Genomic DNA, 25,301 nt, shown 5'->3' with positions numbered 1-25,301 from the left:
CCTACTCATGGAGACATACAAATGACACCAAAAATGAGCAATTGTTACATCTGCTGAAAATAATTCGAGAAAGCCCCCTCTATGAAACTTATAGGGCCAGGAATCCATGGATCATGAGAGGATGAAGTTCCTGACAATTTCTACATGGTGACATCCACCTGATCCAAAACGAGCTTGCGATACATCTTTGGAAAACATTGTAATTGAGCGTTCAGATATTCAATTTCATCCTTTCTTTTTCCTTTGTATTGCCGTGTGGCTTTTCCCCTCTGATAATCTGTCCTTGCTTTGAATAACAATCATTGTCTGAGTGACATAAATACAAGCCATGCAGAATTCTTTGTTCATGACTTTCTCACCAGCTCTCACAAATATGCAAAGGCATGTCTCAAGTTCCATTTACTCTCACGGGCTTTGACGACCCTGTTTGATTGAATTGCAGGCTAAAGGCATGTGCCAACTTGTCAGCAACTGCAAAGGACATCGTTAAAATGTCATTGTGTCTCAGAGGACATGTGAACCCACACTAGGCCTAGGCCCGAGCGGGCGTGTATCATCCTTTTTGAACAAACATAGTACTGTGGCAATTATTATTAGGCCTCAAATGATCTTTTGGACAACGAAGAGCTCCCCCGAACCCCCACCCCTACTTTGGCTTGCCAAATGATCGTCATAAAGGAAAATATTTTGAAAATGCCATAATGAGGACAGCTTGTTGGCCGTTGGGCACTTAGCTTTAGCCATAAAAGGATTGTTTCACTGTTTTATGTGCGGAGATTGAGCCCGGGATAGGGCCACGAGGCCACGCAGACAGGCCTGCCGCACAGTTTTGCCTGTTCTGTCGCACTTGACCGCTCATTGCATGCCTCCGTCTGAAACAACCTGGCAATGTCACTCTTCGGCCACCCGAGCAAAGGCATCTGAGCTCAAAAGCGTTCCAGAGCATTTCCCCTGCGTTCCCTGGCAGCCATTGTGAGTTCGACTTCATAAACTGAAAAGCGTTTACTGTTTCCCATATAGGAATCAAAGCATTGAAAAAAGCAGGACAGGCTTCGAGAGAAATGGTGTGGGCTTGAGTAACAGGGACTTGAGGTTTCATATTGTCATGAAACATGACAGAGGTGCTTGAAACCAAAAAGAGAGATTATGAAATGAGAATTTGACACAGACTACTTTATTAAAAATGTATGGAAGAACAATAGCTCTTGTTCCATTGTTTTATCTTAGGTGTTTATTCTTCACTTTATACTCAGGCTCACAGAGGCGCTTAACATAATATATTGCACAATTGGAGGCAAGGAAATTGGAAGACATCTTTGTAACTTTTGCATAAATTGAAAGTACATTAGCAGACAATGAACAAATCAACATGGGATATGGGATTGGAACCCACCATCACAGGTTATGGGTTTTTCAGGAAACACTCTGAAATTCATCCCCTCCATAAGCAGATATTCATGTCCAAAAATGCGTGTGAGATTAGCGGTGTCTTTTACCGAAGGCAACGGATATTATCAGGCGTGGTAGCAGTGGTTACCTCCGCTAAGAAACCACAGTGACAGGTGCAAAGTAACTGTGCAGATAAGCTAGCTTTCCCATCGGTGGTGAAATGCATGTTCATGCTCGAACGGATTTCACTGGAACTGCATGCAGGGACGTAGCCGGTGAAGGACTCACTCCCTCTCTCGCTGTCTCCTGGTTGCGAGTGTTTACAGATAATGTTGCAAACATTTCGAAGGACACAAGCTTGTATCATCAGCTTTGCACTCACTTAACAGTCATTGTTGATTGCCTTTCATTTGTGAATTGATAAAGCAACAATATTGGCATCTGTGAAGGAGGATTGTACCAGGAGGAGCAAGTGCACAATTCTGATGGCATCGTTCATGTTTTAATGCCACTCGTCGGTACCTGCTGTCCATCATTATACATACGGCATCTGTAGCTGCCACATCCACCTGTTCTCCATCACTCCATTGTTGTTGACCTTATTTAGCTTCTGTCGTTAAGCTCTACCACCATGAACCTCACACTCGTGTGGAAAGATGTCACTACAGCATGAGCCACACTTCACTTTCACCTGTCACTTTAATTTATCTGCTTCTCACAACTGCACCTTCTTTTTCTCAGAGTTTAACTTCACCCAGGTAACTTTGATAACGAGTCATTGTGACGTGGCCTAATAAATGAGGTGGTCACTTTATCCGAGGTATTCCAGTGTAACAAAACTGAGTTGGTTTTATTTTGTTGATGTTTTTTTATGATGAGGCACCGAAACCACGAGATGACTCTCTGTTTAATAAAGCCTGATAATTTATTTAATTATCCTGATCTCAGGTGCAAACTTTCAGATTTTGCCACGATGTGGCTGAGTTATCCATGCTGTATATCCATTCATCTATCTCACAGTCCCACTTTTACTTACTTCCTTTTCAATGCTGTTTGTCTACCGATTATTTATTTGTGTGCATTTTGCCAAATTGTCTTGGTAAAGTGAAATGTTTGGGTAATTTCAAAAACACTGACTTACTAGATCTGATCACCGTTGGGTTTTATTTAGACTTTACTTCCAACCAAGTGTGAACATACATCATTTAGCAGAGGTTGGAACATCAGTTAATTTTCCTGATTATTTTGTATTTAATATATTTTTTTTTTAGATGCAGCCACTTCTGATCCACAATTGACTATGTGGACCAAAAAAAAAAGCCTGGTGTTGGCTCAGTGGTTAGGGTGGTGGCTTGGGATCCTAGGGTCCTGAGTTCAAGCCCCGTCGGCCGCTGAATTAATACACCAGGGGGTTGACTCAGCCTGTCATCCTTCCGAAGTCGGCGAAATGAGTACCAGTTCCAGTGTGTGTACTGGTAGAGGGGCACTGCATCAGCGACAGTCACGCTTCAAGAAATGATGGCTACCCTGGCAGCTAAGCTGCCATACGACCACCATGTGGACCAAAAATGGCTGCACCACCAGAATTGTCTGTGACATTAATTTGTGATCACCAGACACCAGCCTGTCCCTCAAACAACTGAATATTTAGTTAATTAGTCAATACGTACATCAATCAAGTTTACGCTTGCCTGAAAGGTTTACGAAGTTGATAAATCTTCATAATTATGCGTTCGTATACATTGAGCTATTATTCCCTGATTATTATGAAAACTTCCTTGTTTCTCGAGTGGGAGGTGTAAATGTTTACACAGCAACATAGAAGCTTCTGGTATTCATTCACCAGGGCCTCCAGGATTGTGCAGAGGTAGCGTCGCTTGTCTTTGAGCTGTTGAGTGCGGGTTAGATTCTTGGCGAGACTGTAAACATGTCATCCTGTTTCCTTATTTGAATGTCCACAATATTGTTTTGTGACCTTTAAAGGTTATGGAAAGGTCAAATTTTTAAAGTTGTTCAATAAAACCGGGTTTTCGACATTTTGCAGCTAATAACCTATCACTCGTACCACATCATGTTGATCATTTTTCTAACTTGGTCAAACATTATCACATTGTCTCATCCTTGACTTCTGAAACAATCTACATCGTCACATACCGCTCGTGAGCCATCGTCGTCTTCAGACTTGTTTACTGTAAAGTTGACAACATTTACCTCTCCCATCATGTATTTAAAATTAATTTAAATCGACTTCTTATCTTTTTCGATTGCATATTATTGAGCTGCTTCTCGAACAATTTTCCACCGAAAGTTCAAAAAAAAAAAAAAAGCCCCTAACTTTCCACAACTTTTGGGGTTATGAACTCCGCAACTTTTGGGTGAAACAATGGAAGCCGTTGCCGAGTTACAGTTGCAATTGTCTTTAACACAACTATTCATTCTTGTGATCAACTTTTTACAGCTTGTCATCACTTTCGAGGCAACTGTGCAGAATGTGGAATCAGAACCGAAACATATCATATGCGAGTCGCCTTAATGAGGGCATCATGGCAGAAACTCCACACCTGTATGAGCATTTCATGTCAGGTGTCAGGTGCACGCAATTGTCAGGTGCAATTAATTTTTATGTCAGGTGCACGCTGTGGTCCTTCAACATATTAGGTACTTAACTAATGGCGAAATCTTTGAAATCCTCAAACCCACCTCCTTCAAACGAACACAGATCCCTACCTTTTCCACCCATACACCCCCTCCCTCAATCAACTGTCCTCCCCATCACACTATTCCATATATATATATATATATATATATATATATATATATATATATATATATATATATATATATATATATATATATATATATATATATATATTTATTTCCTTCTTTCCCAATTTACCTCCCTCGAAATCCTTGCCTGCACTTCCACGAATCCCTCTTCGTATGATTTGCAGGTTATTGTGTCGTGTTTGTTGAGGAGTACAATAACGCGTTGCCATGACAAACCATCCCGAGGAGTAAATGTGGAGATGAAAACTGTAAATTTGGGTGGAACGATAGGTCGTTTGTTGGGATGGAAGGATCGTAACTGGGTTGGACCGAAATGAGAACTGCTGTTCTGGAGCAGTGCCACTAGGTGGCGCAGCATCTCGGAGCACGCTGGCCGTCCTCCAGGCATCGGTGACCTCGTCTGCATTCAGGTGTAGCAATTGCCCCGCACAAAGATTCTACGGTCGCTTTCGAAAGTAAAAATCCATCGTGCGCAGACCGTATTCTGACCCTGGACCGTATTCAACGCTTTGAGTTCATTACATACTTTGCAAATCGGTGTACCTGCAGTCGGTGAGAGGGCTCAGGTGTGAATGTCATACGTCATGATGAACCATTTGATCTCGACCTGTGTGTGCTTGTTTCATCGTGTTTCCTGGTGTTTTGCTACGAAACTTCCTCCCTGCGGTTGTTAATTTCAAGTTGGTGTCGGCTACGGATTACAATAGTAGAAGGGTTGTCGAGTTATTACGTATGCAAATATGGCGGAGATTTGGGACACACTTCACCGCACCCTTCCCGATCTCCCTTTACTCCGACATCCTGCAGCAACATTTGTTTGTTAACCTTCTCTCGACTCCACCCCCTTCCCGATAACACCACCACCCTCCTCTCCTCTCGGCGATCACCTTTTCTTCTCCTCCTTGAATGAATTTTAAATTTCTCAATTTAACAATCCCAATTCTCCTCCTCCTCCTCCTCCTCCTCCTCCTCCTCCTCCTCCTCCTCCTCCTCCTCCTCCTCCTCCTCCTCCTCCTCCTCCTCCTCTCCTCCCCCCCCTACACTTGTGTCGACTCCATGGCAGGAGGATTTCTGTGTTGCCATGACAACTCAAGTGGCCCCATTACACACTTTAACTGTTGAAAGCTGACGTCGTACTGTTTGCAGTTGCACTTGCATGAACAACACCCGAGCTCATGTTTCTGATTGTTGCTACAGATGAGGAAGAAGAAGAGGACATTGCAGAAGACGTGTACACAACAACACCCGAACTGCTTGACGTGTCCGATGATCAGGGCATGATGGAAATGCTCCCAAGGAGTCGGATCGATGCATCCGAGGGGGAGTCAGAGCCTTGCTTGTTGAGCTCCGACTCTCTTCCTGCACAGTTCCACTCTTCACCATCTCGTTCAGCACTTCCTGCCTCTCCTGACTCCTCCAACTTCAACAGTAAGGCATTCAAGTTTGAGCTTGTTCTTGAACAATATGTTGATTGGTTAGTTCAGTGCATCAGTTAATTTACTGTTAACTAGCAAAGGTACCCAGCACTTCCTCCTACCACTCCTTCCTCTCCCTCCTCCTCCTTCATACAACCCCTCCCCTTCCCTCATCCCACCCCTCCCCCTCCCTCATTGCACTCTCTCCTGCCTCCTCCCACCCCATCCCCTCCCCTGCCTCCTCCCACCCCATCCCCTCCCCTGCCTCCTCCCACCCCATCCCCTCCCCTGCCTCCTCCCACCCCATCCCCTCCCCTGCCTCCTCCCACCCCATCCCCTCCCCTGCCACCTCAAACCCCACCCCCTCCACTGCCACCTCCCACCTCAACACCTCCCTCCGGACTCCCACCCCACCCCTAACCCTTCCTCCTCCCACCACGACCCCTGCCTCCCACCACGACCCCTGCCTCCCACCACGACCCCTGCCTCCCACCACGACCCCTGCCTCCCACCACGACCCCTGCCTCCCACCACGACCCCTGCCTCCCACCACGACCCCTGCCTCCCACCACGACCCCTGCCTCCCACCACGACCCCTGCCTCCCACCACGACCCCTGCCTCCCACCACGACCCCTGCCTCCCACCACGACCCCTGCCTCCCACCACGACCCCTGCCTCCCACCACGACCCCTGCCTCCCACCACGACCCCTGCCTCCCACCACGACCCCTTCCTCCCACCACGACCCCTTCCTCCCACCACGACCCCTTCCTCCTACCACGACCCCTTCCTCCTCCCACCACACCCCTTTCCCTCCCTCCATCCCACCTCATCATATCCCCCAGACTCCTCCTACTCCCCTTGGACTCCTTCCACCTCATCCTACCCCTCTCAACCTCCTCCGATCTCCTCCTACCCCCTCGGACTCCTCCGATCTCCTCCTACCCCCTCGGACTCCTCCGATCTCCTCCTACCCCCCTCAGACTCCTCCGATCTCCTCCTAGCCCCTCAGACTCCTCCGATCTCCTCCTAGCCCCTCGGACTCCTCCGATCTCCTCCTAGCCCCTCGGACTCCTCCGATCTACTCCTACCCCCCTCGGTCTCCTCCGATCTCGTCGGACTCCTCCGCTCCCCTCCTACCCCAGTCGGACTCCTCCGATCTTCTCCTACCCCCCTCGGACGCCTCCGATCACGTCCTAACCCACTCGGACTCCTCCGATCTCCTCCTACCCCCCTCGGACTCCTCCGATCTCCTCCTACCCCCTCGGACTCCTCCGATCTCCTCCTACCCCTCGGACTCCTCCGATCTCCTCCTAACCCCCTCGGACTCCTCCGCTCTCCTCCTACCCCCCTCGGACTCCTCCGATCTCCTCCTACCCCCCTCGGACTCCTTCCACCTTCCTCTCCCTCCTCCCACCTCCTTCCTTCTCCTCTATCCTCCCACAAAGGAATTTTCACAGGGTGTATACTGTCAGACCCCGACTTTCGCAGTTCCACTATTAGCAGTTCCTGCATATTTGCGGTTCATAAAATGTGACCTGTTTTAACATTCCGTACTCTGTGCTTCGAGTACTCGCGGTTTTTTATGTCCACCTCTCCTTCCCAATTCCATATCCAAGTGGTGCATGACGTCATCTCCGGGTATCGGATTTAAGGGAGTCCTCAGTTTTCACTTCCTTTTCTTGTTTCTTTATTATCTTGCCAAAACGAAGTTTTTGCAAGACATGTTAGTCAGCTTGTCTGTTTTTTTTTGTTTGTCTGTAATCACGAATAAAAAAATTCTGCAGAGCACAGTTATCATTGGAAATTTTTGTAACTTCGCATATCAGAGGCCTATAGAGGTCCCTTTCAGTGCACAAAATTTCGAAGGTCAAGGTCAAAGGTCAAGGTCACTTTGTCGCAAATCAGGGGAGTCGACGAAACCCTTATTTTTTGAGTAATTTTGATCGGATCGTCTTCAAACTTCATGGAAATATAGTTCATGGTCTGGCACTCAGCTGATTAATTTTTGGTGGCGATTGGCCTTGACCTTCATGGTTAGCGCCTCAGGTCAAACATATTTGACCCCAAGGTCAAATTTTCAAGTTTTAGGAACCATATCGTGTAGTACCTCAAATTGAACACCTCGATGAGTGCTTTCTAGATTTGTCAAGCTTGAGACATTATGACGTCATTTGGTGACATTATGAGGCAAACGCATATTTTTCATGGTTACTCTGTAGAACGATTCTCATCGGAATCTCTCGTAGGCAGATATTCCTCAAGGAGTCGCTCCTGGTGGATAGCAACTCTGTTCACCTCACTGTGACCTTAAAGTCACACGTGGTCACCTTTTGGCAAGATACGGGTCACCCTGCGGGTGACATTGGTTTATTTGTTTGTCTGGGTGATATCTCAGTCATCCTTTGAGCTCGGAAGCTGAAATTTGGAGACAAAAGTGAACATGTACTTTGGCAAAAATGATATTTATTTATTTTTGATTAATCAATTAATTTATTCATTAATTATTATCGATTTATTTATAACTTATTTATTTTCTTTCTCATCTGGGCAATATCTTGGGCATGTTTTGAGCTCGGAAGCTGATATTTGTACACGATGGTGAACAATGATTTGGCTATAAAGGGTATTTTTGATTTGTTGATTCATCACTTAATCGATTAATTATTCATTTTTCGATTAATTATTTATTTTTGAAAAAGTTACTGATTTGGATGAAACGGTGGTGGTTTTTAGGGTGGTGGTTGCTATTCGGCAATTGATTGAGAAATTAATTATTTTACGATTATTATTTATTTTATTGATGCACTTAATGCATTATTGTACACGGCTCCCTCCCAATTCCGACTCCATGTGCTGCAAGGCGGCATCACCGGACGCCGAAGCCACCCCAGCAATGTCGTGTGCTGGAGGATTTGTTATTTATTTATTTGGCGTGGGGTGACGTACTTTGAATGGACCTCTACTTGTTTTTTGGAGGGGGGTTGCTTTTCTGCAGTTTTTCACAGGAGTGTGTGTGTGTGTTTTGTGGGAGTATTCGCAGTTTTTCTGACCTAAATCTACATTCGTTGCCCCATGCTTCACGTATTTGCGATTTTACCGGATTTTTTATTTTCCCTTAGGAATCACGAATTGCTGAGAATCTATCCCCCTTTTTCCCATTGATACAATGCCCCGACATTCGGGGTATTTTTTTAAGAATGCATCCCCCATGAATGTCGGGGTCCGACAGTATGAATGTGTACAAATACATAACTTCTAAAAACAGAAGCTAAAAAAAAAAATCTCATGAATTTCCCTTGCTGCCTCCCAACCAATTAATTGTGTTGGCAGACATTTCATTACCAAGCCGATTCAAGCCACTTCTAATGTTTATTTAGTTCACATAATACAGCACCATCAGTTTGTTTGTATTCCTTGAAGAAGTGAGAAGAGGACTAGAGGGGGGGGGGGAGAGGAGGCTACCCTCCTGGGCCGATTTATCAGCATTTGCTGTCATTCGGATAAATGTAAAACTGGACATCCTGTCTGCCAGAATTAGTGCAGGATTGAACGAAATGGGGTACATTCCGACAGGTTCAAACAGCACATACCATTTTTAATGAGACTATAACTTTGGCTTCCCTTAAGGGATGAGACTAGTACTGTGACTGCCACCCTGTGTATCCACTCTCATGAAATTGGAACTATCTGAGGTGGTAATAAAGGCACTTTATTAAATGGAGCTTTTGTTAAATAAAGGCACATTTTAGTTGCAATTAAAACTAGAAGGACACTCGGTAGAGCGCATACCTCTGCCACGTAATACCTGATCCAAGAGAACATATCGGGCCCAATACATTTTTGAAATATCATGCTTTCTATCGTTTTTGGTTCTATCTCTCAATGGTGAAGAATCACTTTAAAAATTAAATAATTCTCATATCCAGATCCAGATTCTAATCTTCACCAAAAATCGAATCGTTTATTGCTTGCCACACACCCAACCGGTCCACCAAATTTCATCCAAATCCGTCCACAATCTTTTTAGATATTGTGCCATATATTAGTTTCACCCTATCTCTCAATTTTTAGAATCACTTTAAAAAAATTATCAGATCCGGATTCGGATCTTCACCAAAATCTAATCAGTTCATCCTCATCACACACCCAGCCTGCCCACTGATTTCATCCGGATCCGTCCACAACTTTTTGAGATATCCTGCACACAAACAAACAAACAGACAGAGAGGCGTGAAAACATAACCTCCTTCACCTTCGGTGGCGGAGATAATAAAGCCATATTCTATGGCACTGTCTTCCTTTCCCTTCCCCTCCCCTCACGCTTATCTCCCCCAAAACTCACTCCCCCCTCACAACTCTCCAGGCGTCTCCGGGCGGTGTTCGTGCCTTTATTTTATTACAACTCAAATGTGATAAGCTCTGAAATCTCTTAACCTGAGTCGAATTGTCGAAGTCGAACTCGAGTCGAACTCGAATCCCTGAGTCGAAGGGCTCAGGGAAGAGTGAGGTGATCGAGGGTAAAAAGGCAATGAACTTGGTTTTGTTTTCAGTTTTCATGGAAGTCAAAATATTCTGGGAAGAGATGGGGAGGGGATGTGACGTGAGATGATGGTGCATCACATGCATGAAATGATTGAGGCAGCTTCAACCAGAATATATGATGTACAAAAGAGTGGAGATTCATGTGGTAAGCCTGGATATTTGGAATTTAACCAGGAACGTGTTGGAAGGACAGGTGCATTATGCAGAGGAGATGGTGAGGGTCCGAAAGCTGAGAGAGGGTGGAGAGGTAATAAAAAACAGCGAGGCCAACAAACTCTCGGCAATGTGACAATAGTTCTTGTGCTGAAGATGCCAATAATTTTTGGAGTTTTAGATTCTACACTATCCAGGAGAGACACATGTGATGCTTGGATGCTAACCCATAGGGGAAAGCAATACTTCATTGAGCTATGGACAAAGGCTTTGTAGGTGGAGTAGTTGCTGATTTATCAAAGGCTTCGGAAGCCAGCTTTGCAATATAGTCAGCCCATGAGAGCTCATGGCCGATAGTGAGGCCGATAAGTTCAAGAGATTGAACCTCTTTTTGTGGCTGACAATGGAAATAGATAAGTAGGATTGTTTGATCCTTCCTGAACAACAGGGTGAGACTGTGAAATTTGCCAGGATTGAAAGATGGTTACATATTTCAGACCAATATCAACACAATTCCAGCTCAGCATAGTGTGATACAGCTGATATCTGCCCATCAGGCATCATGTGAAAGCATCCTTACAGAGGAAAAGAAGATTTTCAGCAGCATCTGAGGGTATAGTTTATGTTGGCAGAGAACAAGACAGCCCAAGACACTGCCATGTGGCACTCCAGCCTCCACGAGAAGTGAAGAGGAAAGGGTTCCATTGATGCAATGCATTGACTGCTTGAATGGAGGAAGTCAGCCAGGGATGAAGGCAGCCTTGTATACTGTCGGCAGTGAGCTTGGCAAGCGGAGTGGGATGCCGGACTGTGTTGAATGTCTGAGATATGTCCAGGGAGGCTTTTGTATTGCAATTTTATATTATAGGTGTTTTGGTGGCTTGCCATCATCTAACCTTGAATCGTTTTTATTCTGCCTCTATCATCTGATCGAGCTTTTCCCTCAAATCAAATCGCAGTGAACTGCCCTTCTGGTGTGACAGGAGGCCATGCATTGTGAAGCCTGATGGTATTCCTCATGGGAGACTTTCTAGTTTGTGAAAATATAAATGTATGTGTACGTTAGCAATGAATAAAGTCTCATAAAACCTTTTTGTAAAAGTCGGCTTATTGGGATAGTACAGTACCTGCCATGCTCAAGAAGTAAAACTGAGGCCTCACTTCCAAAAGCAAGTCCTCGAGCCAGGTTTTGGCAGAACAGCTTCAGTGGACAAGTCGCACAAAGGATTGAGTAACACAAGCCTTGTGTCAGGGTAAGGGACAAATTTGATGTACATGAAGGCTTATTTCAGGACGAGCAGGGTAATGCCATGAAAAGTCCCGCTTCTGCCATGACTTGCTGGTTTAAGTGTAACATCATAATCGCTGCACTTTGTAACAGCATTAAACTCTTAATGATTTCCCCTGCATTACCTGAGGATAGCAGGGGAACATGCCAGTAAGTTGCTTGAATTTGGGCTCGATATCTGATTAAGATGCTTTATAGTGCAGTTTACACTTGGAGGTCTGCTCACTGAAATCGTCCTTCAGAGGGGTAATAAGCTGGCTGTCTTGTCAATTGATGAACAGATGTGCAAACACACCCAGAGAATCTTCCCCAATGAGTGGACCCTCGGACCAGTACTCTGTTTCAATTTCTCTTTCTCAAGCTGAAATCATTTGCCTCTTCCCTGTCGCAATGATTTTTCCTGGAGCTTCCAAAAGAGGATCAGGTCGTATCCTGGCCCATCTCACTTGAGCAATAAAAGTTGATCAAAAAAAGCCATAATTCCTATTCATCCTAATGTTGAAGTTCGAGTTGAAGCATGTTATGAATTTTAGACGATCAATTTCAGGTCGACATGAGATTTATAATAAATAAAAAACAGAAATTTTCACAAATCGAAATGCTTCACATGCATCTTCTGCTCGGACAGCATCACATTGCAGGAAAAGAACCCGCCTCACAAATGGAGCCACCGACTTTGAGAAGATGGAAAGGAATATCCAAAGCATATTTGAGTCATAAATGGTGAGCAGATTCATGGCCACATACATCTGATGGCACATCAAGGTCCCAATGGATCGCCTCAAGCATTTCAACTCTCTCTTCTCATTTTGAAGCTCAAGGCAATGGATGCTTTATCACGATGACGACTGTTTTTACCGAGCACCCTGTGTCGTAGTATCAATCGAGGCTAACTAATGGTGCATTTCCACTTTCAGGTTGTGGCATGACGGTGGAGCTTACCCATGACATAAATTTGTTAATCCAGGACTATGCTTGGAATATCCAATGCCATGTTCCTTGTGCTTAAAAGATAAATATTAGCGGAGACCATACTGGCTATCAGACACACGTTCTATACAAGTGATTTGGAAATGCTCCAATCACACACTGTTAAAACTTTGGCTATAGAAAGTCCATCAATAATATTGAATAATGCGAATGAAATTTAAGCTTGAAATCCATTTGTAGATGAAGAAAGATCATGGATGTTTTTTGAAGTCATCACAACATGAGCGAATGAGTTTTGTTGATATGTTTGAAAGAAAAAAAAAAGTATTTGTGTTCCACGAAACGTGATTATGTCTGTGCCGCTAACAGGGGTGTACAGTGTCGTGGGTTCACCACGACAGTTTGAGGCAGGCGTGTTTGCCTCGACCGAATCCCTCGGCACGCCGATGGACATTGAATTGCGTGATGCTGGTCTCGGAGGAGTTTGGGCAAGGTGTCACTTGGAACCCGGTCGACAATTTGAGCCGAGCGATGAACAACACGGCCTTTTGGACAGGGATGGATCAAGGCGCTGGCAGGTAAGGCACCTTCTGCATTAAGCACACAGAACTCGATTTCACGACTCTGGGTGTGGAGGGTCAAGAAACGCAAAAAGGCTTAAATGCTCTCATGGCTTGACGACGGTGGCAAGGTTTTTGCGGTCAGTCTTTTATCGTGACTGCACTTCTTCTCTTTTTTTTTAAAATTAAATTGTACCTTTGCTGAAGTCCAGAGAAGAAGTTGAAAAAAATGCATCGTTACCTGTGAAATATTTTACGAGGCAAAAAGAAACCCGTGTTTTGATCAGCGTAACAGGTACCTTCCCCCTCTGAAGAACTGATGACTTCATCCTGCCAAACTCTTTTGACCTTTTTGTTGGTAAATTCAGGGACCCTGTTGGAGGTGTATTTTTGCAACTCCTTTGTCCTAATTCTTCTACCCAGATTTATGTTATTCTTAGATTTCACAAAGTACACAAAAAAAAGCTTTTCAACTTTTGTGCACTTAAGAGGTCAGTTTAACTTCCATACAAATGATATGAAATAAAAGCATACACTTGTTATCGATGAAGGACTCGGTTTTGGTTTCATCGACGCTATATCTTTCAACACCGAGACCGAGATTATGTATTTGAGAACATTTTTTTTTCTCTGACATAATAGCATGTTCAATTTCTATACATCATTTTGCAATAACTTTACAGACAAAAGGAATATAAATACTTTTGGATTAAGGGAATTTAGGAGCCATCGTAAGGTTGTTTTTGTAATTTTTGCTTAACCGGGCATTTCTCACATCCCATGTGATTGTTTTCAGGACAGAATGGAGATTGTTGTGCAGAGCAAAGCAATACATTTATGCAATTATATAAATGTGCCTTGTAAACAACAGAAGGCACGAGAGTGTCCAGTTTTACGAAGCAAACAGCCAGGTCGAATGGAAAGCTGAGAAAGTGTCTGATGTGACATCGTGGGATGTCCAATGGCTTGCAAAAGTATTCACCCCCAACCAATAATGCCACATTTAGATGAATTACGAATGATGTAGACACAATTTTTTTTCCAAATGAACTTTTTTTGTTCATAACTGAAGAGATCAAACTGAACACTGTTATAGTTGAACGTAGTTGCATATCAGGAATACCTGAAAAAAACTTGTACAAATCAAAAATTCACTGGTTGCAAAAGTATTCAGCCCCTTCAGTCAGTACTTGGTGGAAGCACCAATTGCAGCAATGACTGCGATGAATCTTATTTTGGGTAGATCTCTACCAGGTTTACACAGTGAGACGGTGAAGTCTCTATTCATTCTTCATGTGAAAATTGCTCTCGTTCTGCCAAGTTTGATGGGGATCGTCGATGGACTGCAATTTTCAAGTCTTGCCATAAATGTTAAATTGGGTTAAAGTCAGGACTTTGAGTGGACCACTCAATCAAGAACATTTATTTTCTTCTTATTCAGCCACTGCTGTGTGGCTTTAGCTTTGTGTTTCGGATCATTGCCCTGCTGAAATGTGAATATCCAGCCCAGTTTGCAGATTCATGACTGACTCGAGCAGGTCTTCATCAAGGATTCCCCTGTACTTTGCACCATCCATTGTCCCTTCTATCCTGACGAGCTTGCCAGTCCCTGCTGATAAAAATCAGCCCCATAACATGATGCTGCCACCACCATGCTTGACAGTAGGGATGGTGTTAACTGGGGGGATGTGCAGTGTTCAGCTTGTGCCAGAATTAACACTTTCAATTTACACCAAAAAGTTAAATTTTTGTCTCGTCTGACCACAAATCTTTTCTCCACAAGCCTCTACTATCATATATATATATATATATATATATATATATATATATATATATATATATATATATATATATATATATATATATATATATATATATATATATATATATATATATATATATATATTAATACTAAAGGACCAATTTTGTGCTCCTCCGAGCGGTCGCGTCACGTTTTTCTCGGTACTGTGACTTGGAGTGAAAGAAACTTCGTACCTGTAAGAGTGCATCGCACACCGTGGCAATAGTCAACTTTCAACTCTGAAGCAGAATAAACACTTTTCGTTTTACATTCGTTTACATGGCGACGTGTGACATCACCGCTGAGAGGCGTAAGGACGTCATGACATCATCGGTCATTCGCTGACATTATTACGTCTGTCGTCGACAGACCGTCACCACTGGGAGGTGTAATTCCACTCCTCGAAAATTGCGTCTGCAATGTAAAACCCTCTTCTGCACATGCTGACTACCACAGAATGTGAATTTGACACAAACCATGTAACAAGAAACATTGTATCTTCTGTATATTAATACTGAAGGACCAATTTTGTGCTCCTCCTCGCGGTCGCGTCATGTTTTTCTCGGTACTGTGACCTGAGAAGTTTTGACACGGTGTTTTTACGTCAAAGTAGACACGTGCACAAACCGGGGGACTTCTTCACAAGGAGTAGTGTACACCAAAAATGTCGTGTACAAGGACGTTTTGTAGGCATCATTAGGAAAGGCCATGGAGTACATTGACTGGGCTCCGGCTCTTACAAGAGCCGCCACTGGTTGTTATACTGGGCTCCAGCTCTTACGAGAGCTGCCACTGGTTGTCATATTGGGCTCATGGAACGGAATCGGTCTGTGACGGGGTCTCGGCAAGTTGAGATGATTTTTCATAAACTCCATATGAGCTTGTAGATGTGTCTTTTTCAGTGATGGCTTCTTTCTTGCCACCTGTCCATAGAGGCCAGCTTGATGGAGGGAATGTGACGTTGTTGATTGACGAACACTGACCCCCATCTGACACACACACAGCCTTGCAGATCTTTCAAAGCCATTGTTCGATTTACAGTGACATCCCGAACCAGTTTCTTGCTTGCCCAGCTGCTGAGTTTGGATGGGCGACCTGATCCTTGGGAGAGTCTGGGTGGTACGATGCGTCTTTCACTTCTTAATGATGGATTTCACTGCACTCAAAGGGAAAATGGGGGGACTTTGAAAGCTTCTTATATCCCTCTTAGTCGGCAGGCCAAGCCCAGGAAATATGCCTAAAAAAATCTTTTGATAGCATTTTTTGTTCAAAGCTGGCAACCATGCTGGAAATTATCACTTTGGTCCAGGAATTCAGAATCAACCGGTCACCAAAGTGGCATTTGACCTTTCAGGTCAAATTTGGAGGTCATAAGGTCAAAAATTGTGTTTTCCCTCTTTTATCTTGTACTTTCAAATAATGTTAGGTCTGGCATGAAATATTGAGGCATTTATGAAATACAAGGGTTTTAAATTCCATTTTATTAGGTAAACGTGACGAAATCCTTGAATATAAATGTTGAATTCTCTTTAATGCTTTGGTTTTTCAGGGAGTTGGGACACCCTCTCCTGACTGATACTTTTATCGACTTGACTGTTAGATAATGTACAAGAATCATTATGGAGCACCTTCCCAGGGACTTGAAAGTGCAATTGACCTAACTAGCATAATTTTACAGTCATATAGAAGGTGAAAAGGTCAAGGGGGAAAACAAATAACATACTGTCCGTTCAAATCCTAAGGAAATGGGTTTTTCCTTCTCAAATAAAAACTACAAATTTGAGTGCCAGAAATGCCAGAAGTCAAAGACGTTTGCAATGCTGTATGAAACACTTCTGCAAGATCGAAAGCAGAGGGTCACCAAGACGATCAAAGCGGACAGGCAACTGATACAGAAACTGTTTAATGCGACACAAGCTGGGTGAGTAGTCGATCTTCACAAAGTATTGGAGCATGAACTGTCAGTTGTACCACTTAGCTTGGCAAACGCAGATACAAAGATGAACGGTACCCCGAAGTCTGCAATGCTTCCCTTGCTAACCGCTGATCTTGGTGTAGAGAAAGTCAAAGGAACACCGGAGACAACAGGAAAAACATGCATCATAATCGATGGCCATGCATTGATTCAGTCCCTAGGAAAGCCACCGAAGTGCAAGACCTTTGGTGACTGTGCAAGACCTTTGGTGACTATGCCAAAAACTTCGAGAAGACTGTGGTGAAGCAGTTCAGTGGCAGGGTTTCCAGGATTGACGTTGCGTTTGACCAATACTGGCCTTTGTATATTAAGTCAGCTGCAAGGACCAAAAGAGCTGGGCAGATGAAGAGACCAATCCGAAAAGTGATCGACCGGTTAATCTTCATTCTTCATCTTCCCCAAGCATGGAAGAACTTCATCGCTTTCGATGGAAACTAAGAAGACTTTGCCATGTTCCTAAGTGACAGACTTACGAAGCACAATGACCGAGACAAAGAGGTAGTTGTTGGTGGCAGCAAACCAAACGGATATTCGACAACACGGGGAGTCATCCCAACACTACAGGCAAACCACGAGGAGGCGGACACAAGGATCATCCTCCATGACCTTGAAGCCATTGATGCTGGATTTGAAAGCATAATAATTGAAGTGCCGGGACACAGACGTCCTCCTCTTGCTCATTCACTCTTCCAGGGACAAACTGTGCCAAGTGTGGATGATGAGCGGCACCTCCAAAGAGCAGGAATGCTTTCCAGTGCACATTATCGACGAGAACCTCCCCCGAGTAGTAGCGGAGAATGTGCTTGGTTTCCATGCCATAACCGGCTGTGATACTGTCTCGTCCTTTGCTGGGCATGGGAAGAAATCGTGTTGGAGGGTGTATTTGCAACATGCAGAGCTGTTGCAGGGTGTTGGTAGGGATGGTCCGTTCGACAAAGTTGAAGAGTTCGTATGCCTGTTGTACAAAGCACCGTGCTCTACGTCAGGTGTTGATAGGGCCAGACATGACTTGTTCCAGAAAGGAAAAAAGGCAATTGAAATGTTGCCACCAACAAGTGACACACTGGAGTTACATCTCTCACGTGCCAAACACCAGGCCAAAGTGTGGCTGCAGGCAAACAAATCTGACGTCGTGATCCCAAGCCCTCAGGAGACAGGAGGTTGGCAGGTAATGGACAAACGGTTAGAAGTGGTGTGGTTACGGAAGCCATCTGTTCCAAGCAGCAGTTTGGAGTTGGTTCCTTGTGGATTCAAAACGAAGTGCTGCACACACACTTGCATTTGTCATCGGAAGGGGCAACCATGTATACCTGCATGTGGTTGTGATGCAGATGGATGCCTTAACACGGCAGGCAGTGGACATGGTCTGGATCAATCTTAAGGATTTCAACAGCAACATTAATTGGCAAAGATAATGGGACACCGGGAAAATGATGTTCAGCCATCGAAGTTCCTTCTTGATGAAGAAACTGAATTATTTTCAGGAAGAAGCGACGTTAAAGGAACAAGTCTTTACTTTGTGTGTATTCCTATCCATAATGGAGTAACGAGCATTTTGAATCCTAATTTCCTTCACAATTACCTGTTATTTTGCAAATTAAAGCCCTAGTATCTCTTTAATTCCTCAATGTTTCTTGCCAAACCTTACATTTGTTGAAAGTACACGACAAAAGAGGAAAAACACAAAATTTGACCTCAATTGACATTTTGACCTCCAAATTTGACCTTAAAGGTCAAATGCCATTTTGGCATCCAGGTGTTTCTGAAACCTCATACCATAGTGATACTTTCTAACAGGTTGCCAGCTTTGAACAAAAAATGCCATCAAAAGTTTTTTTGAGGGTCTTGGCCTGCTGACTATCTCCTGAACAGTGTTTTCTCCACCACTTTATGTCTCACTTCTTTGGAAAACTCCTTGTTGTTTTTGTTTGCTTTGTTGTTTGACCAAGTGAGTTGTACCTTAAAATTCCTCGATAAATAGGAGACCTTATTGTTTCGTTAAACCACTGATTACACATAGGTGAAACCTGTTACACTTACTTTTTAACCTTTCAAACAAATAATTTGCTCCTGAAGTGATTTAGAGTTGATTAGGCAAGCGGTTTGAATATTCATGAAACTGTATAATCATTTGATTTTCTTTGTTAATCTAACTTATTCACATTATATACAATTTTTTTTAGCTTTATCATCATTTTGGAGTAGTTTTTCAAGATGTGTGTGTGTGTGTGTGTGTGTGTATGTATGTATGTATGTATGTATGTATGTATGTATGTATATATATATATATATATATATATATATGTATATATATATATATATATATATATATATATATGTATATATATATATATAGTTTGATTTGAAAAACATCATGAAATGAACTTCGGTCACGTCACACTGTGAAGACTTCGGTGGGGGGTGAATACTTCTGGAGGCCACGATAATTATATCATGCTTTGTGATGCAAAAATACTCAAATTTCATCATTCAAACCATCGTGGGGCTTGTAGAACACACTTTAGAGTGCAATGCTAAAGTTTACACCACATCTACTGAACCAGAACCCTGACATCACTGTGTCATTCCTTAAGGTTCTGCCAATCCATTTTGGAGTTTGAGATGCCTCTGTATATGATACCACTACTTGTATTTTACAGACTTGTAATTGGTTCACGAAAAAGTAAGTGACCACTATATTCGTTATTAGTGTGTCTCTGTCTGTCTGTCTGTCTGTCTCAGTCTGTCTGTCCCGAGCATAGCTCCATGGGTTTTGATCCGATCCTGATAACATTTTGGTGGGAGGTTTATATCATGATCTAGTTATGCTTTCCTGAGAATTGCCATGGTGTGCCCATTATGGGCAGGGCCACGCCGAAAAAACACGTGTTTTTAGGGGGTAGCCGATTTCAATTTGCATCTTCTCCGAGGGGGTTTGTCGAATGTGGCAGGGGTTTCCGTATTTGGTTAGCCCAATGGCACCTGCATAGCCAACGGAGCTCGATTTTTTTCATTTTCGTCCCAAGGTCAAGGTCACAAACTTAGAAAATTGCGAATTTTGATATAAAAAATCCATCTTCTCCGAGGGGGGTTTGTCTAATCTGGCAGGGGTTTTGATATTTGGTTCGCGCAATGGCACATGCATAGCCCCACAGAGCTCGATTTTTTTTTCATTTTTGTCCCAAGGTCAAGGTCACAAGGTCACAAACTTAGAAAATTGCGAATTTTGACATTAAAATCATACGACCGCCCAAACTTTGAGAGCTGGGATGACAATATTTTTAATGCATAATCTTGAGGTCATTCCCCACCTAAAGTCTTGAAACCATTTTGCTCTATCTTGAACACCTTGCCCGTGGCGCCCCCTACAAGTTTGTTTTACGCTGATTTCATCAATGTATGGATAATCTGAGGAGTGCGAAATGCCATATAGCCTATATGACGTTATATTGTTCCTGGAATTTTCCAGAGGAAGTTTTGCACCAAAGGTCATAATCCTTGACCTGTGACCTTCAAAGTTCTCAAAGGTCAAATTTTCAAATTTGTGGGAATCGAACCGGGTTTTCGACCTTCTTCGACGAACTAACTCCATTAAGCTATAGCGCGTATCCTGTTTCCTTATTTTAATGTCCACAACATTGTTTTTTGACCTTTAAAGGTTATGCAAAGTTCAAATTTTTAAAGTTGTTGAACGAAACCAGGTTTTCGACATTTTGCAGCAAATGTTGATGTTGTCACTCAACGACCACTCAATGTTTTGCAGGTACGACCTGTCACTCGTACCACATCATGTTGATCATTTTTATAACTTGGTCAAAAATTATCACATTGTCTCATCGTTGACTTCTGAAACAATCTACATCGTCAAATACCGCTCATGAACCATCGTCGTCTTCAGACTTGTACTTACAGTATATTTGAAGCCATTCCGATGTCATAAATGCACACAAATTGAAATAAACAAGGCACACTTGTATATTGAGTAAATATCTACACAAATTATGTTTTTCTGTGTCTGTCTCTGTCTCTGTCTCTGTCTCTGTCTCTGTCTCTGTCTCTGTCTCTGTCTCTGTCTCTGTCTCTTTCTCTTTCTCTGTCTCTGTCTCTGTCTCTTTCTCTTTCTCTTTCTCTGTCTCTGTCTCTGTCTCTCTTTCTCTGTCTCTGTGTGTGTCTCTCTCTTTCTCTGTCTCTCTTTCTCTGTGTGTGTCTCTATCTCTCTTTCTCTCTGTCTCTCTTTCTCTGTCTCTCTTTCTCTGTCTCTCTTTCTCTGTCTCTCTTTCTCTGTCTCTCTTTCTCTGTCTCTCTTTCTCTGTCTCTCTTTCTCTGTCTCTCTTTCTCTGTCTCTCTTTCTCTGTCTCTCTTTCTCTGTCTCTCTTTCTCTGTCTCTCTTTCTCTGTCTCTCTTTCTGTGTCTCTCTTTCTCTGTCTCTCTTTCTCTGTCTCTCTTTCTCTGTCTCTCTTTCTCTGTCTCTCTTTCTCTGTCTCTCTTTCTCTGTCTCTCTTTCTCTGTCTCTCTTTGTCTGTCTCTCTTTCTCTGTCTCTCTTTCTCTGTCTCTCTTTCTCTGTCTCTCTTTGTCTGTCTCTCTTTGTCTGTCTCTCTTTGTCTGTCTCTCTTTGTCTGTCTCTCTTTGTCTGTCTCTCTTTCTCTGTCTCTCTTTCTCTGTCTCTCTTTCTCTGTCTCTCTTTCTCTGTCTCTCTTTGTCTGTCTCTCTTTCTCTGTCTCTCTTTCTCTGTCTCTCTTTGTCTGTCTCTCTTTGTCTGTCTCTCTTTGTCTGTCTCTCTTTGTCTGTCTCTCTTTGTCTGTCTCTCTTTGTCTGTCTCTCTTTGTCTGTCTCTCTTTGTCTGTCTCTCTTTGTCTGTCTCTCTTTGTCTGTCTCTCTTTGTCTGTCTCTCTTTGTCTGTCTCTCTTTGTCTGTCTCTCTTTCTCTGTCTCTCTTTCTCTGTCTCTCTTTCTCTGTCTCTCTTTCTCTGTCTCTCTTTCTCTGTCTCTCTTTCTCTGTCTCTCTTTCTCTGTCTCTCTTTCTCTGTCTCTCTTTCTCTGTCTCTCTTTCTCTGTCTCTCTTTCTCTGTCTCTCTTTCTCTGTCTCTCTTTCTCTGTCTCTCTTTCTCTGTCTCTCTTTCTCTGTCTCTCTTTCTCTGTCTCTCTTTCTCTGTCTCTCTTTCTCTGTCTCTCTTTCTCTGTCTCTCTTTCTCTGTCTCTCTTTCTCTGTCTCTCTTTCTCTGTCTCTCTTTCTCTGTCTCTCTTTCTCTGTCTCTCTTTCTCTGTCTCTCTTTCTCTGTCTCTCTTTCTCTGTCTCTCTTTCTCTGTCTCTCTTTCTCTGTCTCTCTTTCTCTGTCTCTCTTTCTCTGTCTCTCTTTCTCTGTCTCTCTTTCTCTGTCTCTCTTTCTCTGTCTCTCTTTCTCTGTCTCTCTTTCTCTGTCTCTCTTTCTCTGTCTCTCTTTCTCTGTCTCTCTTTCTCTGTCTCTCTTTCTCTGTCTCTCTTTCTCTGTCTCTCTTTCTCTGTCTCTCTTTCTCTGTCTCTCTTTGTCTGTCTCTCTTTGTCTGTCTCTCTTTGTCTGTCTCTCTTTCTCTGTGTCTCTTTCTCTGTCTCTCTTTGTCTCTTTCTCTGTCTCTCTTTGTCTCTTTCTCTGTCTCTCTTTGTCTCTTTCTCTGTCTCTCTTTGTCTCTTTCTCTGTCTCTCTTTGTCTCTTTCTCTGTCTCTCTTTGTCTCTTTCTCTGTCTCTCTTTGTCTCTTTCTCTGTCTCTCTTTGTCTCTTTCTCTGTCTCTCTTTGTCTCTTTCTCTGTCTCTAGATTTTGGTGAAGATCCAGATTCGGATCTGATGAGAATTTTTTTAGTGATTCTTCACCATTGAAAGATAGGTCTCAAAATGATATATCACATGATTTCTCAAAAAGTTGGGGATGGTTTGAACGAAACTTGGTGGACAGGCTGGGTGTGTCACAAGGACGAAATGATTCGATTTTGGTGAAGATCCAAATCTGAATCTGGATACAATAATTATTTAATTATAAAGTGATTCTTTACCATTGAGAGATCGGGCCAAAAACAATCTCGTACTGTATAACATGATATTTCCAAAATGTAGTGGCCTGATATGTTCTCGTGGATCAGGCATTACGTGGCGGAGGTATGTGCTCTACCGAATGCCCTTCTCGTTTATTAACCTCCGCCATCGAAGATGGATGGAGGTTAATGTTTTCACCCCTATCTGTTTGTTTGTGAACAGTATTTCGGAAAAACTCCTGGACAGATTTCGATGAAACTTGGTGGGGGGATTTGGTATGGTCCAAGGATCATGCCATAAGATTTTGGACTTGGTCGAAAAAAAAAAAAAATTTTCAAAAAAATTTCGATTTTATTTGAAAAATATTTGAATTTTTTTTGCATTTCTACGTTTTAAGTGATTTCCAAACCCCCCAAAAAATTGTTAGAGAAAAAAAAATATTGCAACATTTTTTTTCAAAAAAATTTCGATTTTTTTTTGGGGCATTTCTACATGCGCGTCGATCTAGTTTAGTTTATTCAATCGTGGTTCAGTAGAGTCTGATCCGTTTTGACCTACAATGAATAGAATATCAGGTTCACTTAAGTGACCCAGCAGTATTGGCGGCGGAGGTTTTGCACTCTAACGAGTGCTCCCCCTCTAGTTTTCAAGATATGATAAGTTGCCTACTTTTAATGAGACACCATGGGATATTTAATGTCCACCAGCTGCCAGCAGACAAGACACCCAGCTTAACATCCATCTGAGGAACAACACACTATGTTATGTAATACCCTACTTGCTAAGCACCAAACTGATAGTTTATAGTCAGGTCAAGATTGTATCCTCGACGACACAGCTCATATGTAAATGAGCTTCCTAATACTGGTTTCCATAGATTATTGTTTTTTTTTTTTAAAACAAATTGAGCAACGGAAGTTTTGAGGGCTGGATTGTTTTTGGCATATGTTTAAATTAGTTTTTGTTCTGGTGGAAGCAACCAGCACCTTGATCTGTACACTCCTTAAACTAGCTGTCAGTTGAAGCCTAAGTTAAGGTGTCATACAAAAACAATACGTCTTTATCAACTAAGCGTGCAAATTTCCAACGCTAGTCACATGTGTTCCCACTGCTCCAGTGTCAGTTAGTTGCCTTTTTAATCTGTCACATCGCTCTTCAATGAGCCCTATGTTGAATAAAAAAGACAAGTTTAGAATGGCAGAAATGGCTTTAATAAGATGTGTGACCATCATTAACCACAATACAACCTTGTACACGTCTCATCAACTAAATCATGCAATGCGGCTCTAAAATGAAGGATGTTGCACTGTTATTCCACCAGGGGCAACTTTCAATTGGTCTTTAGGTGGACTTGGTAATGACAAACAAACCTCCCAAGTATGTCCAATTCGATATATGTCTGGAGATTATGCAGGCCATTCCAAGAGAGTGATGTTACGATGCTGAATTGCAGCGTTCACAGCATCTGCATGGAGTGGACAGACGTTGTCCTCCACAAGGATGAAGTTAATTTTACCAGATGTTTTACACTGAAAGGAAAAAGGACATGGCGTATCAATTGTGAATATGAGACTTCCGAAGAGGTCTTGGGCTTAACAGAGCAAATAAGGCAAACGTATGATTTTCATGTGAACAATTGTGGGTCGAGTCAGGCCAGCTGTCCAGCCAATGGGCTTGAAGGCTTCATAAGCATTCAACTTCATTACGATATATATATATATATATATATATATATATATATATATATATATATATATATATATATATATATGTATAGGTATATATACAGTTAAGCCCAAAATTATTCATGCCCTTACCAAATTTGGAGTATTTTGAATCGTGTTATTTGAGGAATGAGTTTCTTCTTGCTTGAGTTACATAAGAATGTGACAAACAGCTGAAAGAATCACTGCAAGAAACATTTCAAGAAATACATTGTTTTGGGGGTATTTTATTGAGAGAGTAACAAAAAAGTCATGTCCAGAATTATGTCCAGTCCTTGCTTCGATCAGTTTAAAGTCACATTCAGTAATCAATGGAAAAGCCTCTGTTTGTGATTTCAGCCTCCAAACGGTTTTTATACTTGCTCACAAGGTTTTTGATGTCTCTTCAGGGATTTTGGCCCACTCATCCTTCGCAAAGGTCTCCAGGTCTTTGAGGTTGGAAGGCTTGCTTGCCATCACTCCGGTCTTGAGCTCCCTCCACAGGTTCTTGATTGGGTTGAGGTCCAGACTTTGGCTTGGCCACTCCCGAACGTCTACATCATTATCCCGGAACCATTTCTTGACTGACTTGGCGGTGTGTTTTGGATCGTTGTCCTGCTGATACGTCCAATGCTCCCCGAGGTAAAGTTTCTCTGTGGACTGTTTGATGTTTACCTCAAGGATCTTGATGTACTGCTCCTTTTTCATGATGCCATCCACTTTGACAAGATTGTCGGGCCCACTGACTG

At 42.8% G+C, this 25,301-nt stretch overlaps 1 protein-coding gene across 5 annotated transcripts in view; it reads left to right on the top strand.

Moving 5' to 3' along the window:
- Window positions 1–25,301, top strand: part of LOC147018890 (MDS1 and EVI1 complex locus protein EVI1-A-like) — a 458,835-nt gene that overhangs the window by 162,987 nt on the left and 270,547 nt on the right. For all 5 annotated transcript variants that reach the window (XM_085899009.1, XM_085899010.1, XM_085899007.1 and 2 more), the window contains exons 2-3: window positions 5,374–5,604; window positions 12,877–13,085. In XM_085899009.1, coding sequence (XP_085755135.1) covers window positions 5,374–5,604; window positions 12,877–13,085 — 440 coding nt within the window. The remainder of the gene's footprint in view (window positions 1–5,373; window positions 5,605–12,876; window positions 13,086–25,301) is intronic.

This window comes from Eptatretus burgeri, chromosome 10, assembly GCF_056783735.1.
Source record: "Eptatretus burgeri isolate ZD-2024b chromosome 10, Ebu_testis_v1, whole genome shotgun sequence".
In the NCBI taxonomy this organism is placed as follows: domain Eukaryota; kingdom Metazoa; phylum Chordata; class Myxini; order Myxiniformes; family Myxinidae; genus Eptatretus; species Eptatretus burgeri.
Note: the sequence above shows the minus strand (reverse complement) of the source record. Positions and strands in the feature narration are given on the sequence as shown.